Source organism: Cherax quadricarinatus, unplaced genomic scaffold, assembly GCF_038502225.1.
Source record: "Cherax quadricarinatus isolate ZL_2023a unplaced genomic scaffold, ASM3850222v1 Contig2780, whole genome shotgun sequence".
In the NCBI taxonomy this organism is placed as follows: domain Eukaryota; kingdom Metazoa; phylum Arthropoda; class Malacostraca; order Decapoda; family Parastacidae; genus Cherax; species Cherax quadricarinatus.
In genome coordinates, this window is record NW_027197806.1 from 1 (window position 1) to 4,723 (window position 4,723).

Consider the following 4,723-nt stretch of genomic DNA (forward strand, 5'->3'; position numbering starts at 1 on the left):
CCTAGTGTGACATTTTATACTATCTACTATTTATCCTATTGTACTATCATATAATATTGCAGAAAGTAGATAAGCGGTTCAGAGAACCAAGTTGATGATTGGAACACATGGGCGAGATACCCAATCGTTGCACAAGTCTCTCAGTCATCAATATTTGAGATATCCCTGAGATATATATGATAATAGAGGGAGGGTATAATCTATCTCTTAGAAATAATATATCTGTAACTGCTTCTTGGAAGTTGCTGGAGGCAGGCGGGAAGACGGGAGGAGACATCTGGCAAGAGATGCTGAGAGAAGCAACAGAGGCATGTCTCCTCTTCACGTGGCAGAGACGGGGCTGGAGAGATATGGTGCTGGTGACGTCAGTCTTCAAGAAGACGACGAGGGTCTTGAAGAGGACGACGAGGGTCTTCAAGAAGATGACGTGGGTCACTTCCCACGTCTTCAAGAGGTACTGGATGATGCTGGAATTCATCTCAGTCCCTCCCTCTTCCGTAACCTTACAGAAGCATCGAGACCCAAGAGGAACCGGACCCGGGAGCCCAAGAAAAAAGGCAGCAAGAAAAACAAGAGGAAATCCCCCAAAAACAAGAAGAAGAAGACGAAAAATAAGAAGAACGGAAAGGGAGCCAAGAACTGTAGAAAACTGAAGAGAAATGCCAAGAAAGCTTGCCGGGAGGCATTCCAAAGGTGCCGTGATCTTAGAGGTAAGGCAAAGAAGGTTTGCCGAGCCCAGGCCGCCCAGACATATCCAGATAGGCCTAGCCCCAACGAAACAGTACCAGAGGATGACATGTTCAGCTTTATCAAAAATATTACTGAAAGTAAGTTAACTGAACATAGTTCTCACCACATGACCCAAGAAATAGATTCTAACTCCTTATATCTCAAACCAACACTATTGTGCTAATCAAACTAACAATAATAGCAGCAGTAATAGTATTAAGGAGATATTTAAAATAAAGTACTATGTCAGAACGTAGGTACTAGCACTACTGCTAGCTTTACTAACACTGTTAGTGCTAGTTTATTGTGCTTTACCTGCTAGGGGAAATCAGGTGACGTGGGCTTTAACCTAATTACCCTGTCACTTTAATACAGTGACAACAGTCTTACTGAGACCACGTTCCCTCTTCTGTGTAGACCTTTATAAACTTTTGAAAATTAGACACATGTGCAGCATTTGGGTACCTTTAATGTAGACGTTTTGCCATCCAGTGGTTCTGTCAATACAGATTCAAGGACGTAATTTGAAGACAGAACTATATCCAGAAGATGAGGTAAACAGTCCCTCAGCCTTGGAGTTGGTGTGAGGAGCACCGTAGTGTTGGAGATTCTCAGATTCACACCAACTCCAAGGCTGAGGGACTGTTTACCTCATCTTCTGTATATAGTTCTGTCTTCAAATTACGTCCTTGAATCTGTATTGGCAAAACCACTGGATGGCAAAACGTCTACATTAAAGGTACCTAGATGCTGCACATGTGTCCAGTTGTTATCTTGTCGGTAACGTATACCATTTATATAGAGCTTTATAAAGCTGCACACAGAGCGAAACGTCCTGTGAAATGCTTGTTCTGCTTTTAATGCTTAAAGAGCTGTATGCTTTACTAAGTAACCTAAGCTTTATTTAACAAAGTAAAGCCAACAACAGCTCTCAGTTCTCTGAGAACAGAGAGCTCTGACTGTGTTTTCAGCCAGAACTCTCAGTTCTCTGAGAACTGAGAGTTCTGTGTTCTCAGCCAGAACTCTCAGTTCTCTGAGAACTGAGAGCCCTGTGTTCTCAGCGAGAACACAGACCATAGCTGACACCAATAAGAAGCAGAGCAATAAACTGCATTAACCAATCGACCACACTGACCCCTCGTGTAGTAGACTTTAAATCCCATTAACCAACCATTACCACCACTACCACTACTACTACTACTACTACTACTACTATTGCTACTATTTCAGTGAGCGGAAGTGACGCATGTCAGTACCACCACTTAGAACAATGCTGTCGGAGAGTAGGTCTACCTTCCACGGCACCAGAGGCTCTCCAGCCAGTTGTCAAGTGTCGCTTCAGAGAGGTCAGTGACCTGTACTTAAGGACGTCAAGGGGAATAATTCACTGTGACTTACAAGGGTTATCCTGGGGGGGAGGGGGGGTAATCTAAACATGTACTGTTGCGCAATAACATCACAGTAAACAGGTGATATCACAATATACAGAACAGCTACTGTGAAAAATAATGAAATTCCAAGGGATTTCGTGATTTCTCACATTATCAAGGAACATAATTCATATACTGCTATGTATAATATAATTTATATTGCTGTTTATATGTGTACCAGTAAAAAAAACAAACCATACCAAGAGCGGGGATAGAACCCGCGATCAGAGAGTCTCAAAACTCCAGACCGTCTGGTCGTGGGTTCTATCCCCGCCCGTGGTATGGTTTGTTTGCAATCATGTCATTACGATTTCGTGAGTCGTGTACCAGTACCTAGATAAACTTACTATGTTTATTGAGGTACAGGTACACATAAGTACAATTATCAGACATACTAACATATATAAATTACCTAGAATAACGTCCCAAAAGTCAGACATATTGGGGATACAGACTGCTGCCTCGTTGCTAAACTCACATTCATCATTTAGCTTCTGGAAAATGGGAGGCATTGATGTTCGATGCTGGGAAGCAGAGGATAAATCCAATTCCTTGGATCGAGACCCCCATCACCGGCATCAAGGCCCTCTTTCTCCCCTTGAGAGGAACTGGAAAGAAATGAGAAGGGAAAGAGACAGGAATATTATATACAAGTTACTCATAAAATCTATAATATTTTCATTTTCTATGAAACAGATATAAACTATTAGAGAAAACGTAGATGCTTCAGGATAAACTCTGTTAAACTCACAACAAACTCAGAGCCAACAAGGACACACTAATCTCATCTCATCTCTCAACAGGAGTTCCTCAAGTGCATGGAAGAGCAGAGAATGGGCACATGTGACCCCAACTTCCAGACCCGAGGTGACCTCGCTGCCCTCAGGAGCAAGATAAGTGAGGTCATCTGGACCACCACTAGCTGCCTCATATCAGAGGTCGAGGAGGGATAGGTCACCTCCTCAAGGTCATCACAAACGACATATGATTAGCTCAAAGGTCAGTGAAAGGTCACTTGGGCTCTAATAGGTCATTTAAGAGACCTTTAATAACACAGCCATCAATACCACTGCTACTAATACTAATATTAATAAAATATTGCCTTGTATAACCTACCCTAATTTATTTTCAGCATGCAGTAAACGTACAGATATCGACGTTGAGCGACGTGTAAGGAAACTAACGTCTTGAAATGAGGCAGCTAAAGCCGCCTGGTCTCAGCCAAGCCTACGACAGCAGAATGAGCCTAAAGCCCAGTCACAGGTGTGAGCTAGGCGCAGGGACCATCCTCCCACCACACAGTTCAAGGCGGAAGCCTTAACACAGCCTCTGAACATTTTTTAGGTATTAAAGTATTCTTGACTGGTGGTGTACAGGTGACATGTAGCCTTAATGACCCTCGTGTAGTAGATAGTCTTGAAACCCCATTAACCAACCAACCAGCCTTAATGACCCTCGTGTAGTAGATAGTCTTGAAACCCCATTAACCAACCAACCAGTCTTAATGACCCTCGTGTAGTAGATAGTCTTGAAACCCCATTAACCAACCAACCAGCCTTAATGACCCTCGTGTAGTAGATAGTCTTGAAACCCCATTAACCAACCAACCAGCCTTAATGACCCTCGTGTAGTAGATAGTCTTGAAACCCCATTAACCAACCAACCAGCCTTAATGACCCTCGTGTAGTAGATAGTCTTGAAACCCCATTAACCAACCAACCAGCCTTAATGACCCTCGTGTAGTAGATAGTCTTGAAACCCCATTAACCAACCAACCAGCCTTAATGACCCTCGTGTAGTAGATAGTCTTGAAACCCCATTAACCAACCAACCAGCCTTAATGACCCTCGTGTAGTAGATAGTCTTGAAACCCCATTAACCAACCAACCAGCCTTAATGACCCTCGTGTAGTAGATAGTCTTGAAACCCCATTAACCAACCAACCATCCTTAATGACCCTCGTGTAGAAGATAGTCTTGAAACCCCATTAACCAACCAACCAGCCTTAATGACCCTTGTGTAGTAGATTTGAAACCCAGTTAAATCACCAACCATTCCACTTGGAGGGTCAAGATGACAATGGGTTTTAATTAGGGCAACGTTTCGCTCCATAAAAAGCTTTATCGAGACTCGGTAAAGCTTATACTGTAACCTCTGTATTTCCTCCATAAGAAGTCCAATTTTCACTAAAAAATAACATTGTCTTTCAGATATTACATTGCAATTTACTGGTTTTATAATATATATGTAAATTACTTGTCAATATGCATTTTATGTGTGTGTGTGTGTGTGTGTGTGTGTGTATGTGTGTGTGTGTGTGTGTGTGTGTGTATGTGTGTGTGTGTGTGTGTGTGTACTCACCTATTTGTGGTTGCAGGGGTCGATTCATAGTTCCTGGCCCCACCTCCTCACTGATCGCTACTAGATCCTCTCTCCCTGCTCCATGAGCTTTATCATACCTCGTCTTAAAACTATGTATGGTTCCTGCCTCCACTTTGCGTATGTGAGTGTGTTTGTGTGTGTGTGTGTGTGTGTGTGTGTGTGTGTGTGTGTGTTTGTGTCGT

The 4,723-nt window shown here is 42.8% G+C and overlaps 1 protein-coding gene across 1 annotated transcript; it reads left to right on the plus strand.

Annotated features, from left to right (window-relative positions):
- Positions 1-243: 243 nt before the first annotated feature.
- On the plus strand, positions 244-3,497 carry LOC128703443 (uncharacterized; the record flags this gene model as incomplete). Its single annotated transcript, XM_070081450.1, is given in 4 exon segments — positions 244-827; positions 1,960-2,075; positions 2,963-3,158; positions 3,292-3,497. Coding segments are annotated over 3 exon segments (850 nt in total), but the record flags the coding sequence as incomplete, so codon positions are not given.
- Positions 3,498-4,723: the final 1,226 nt, after the last annotated feature.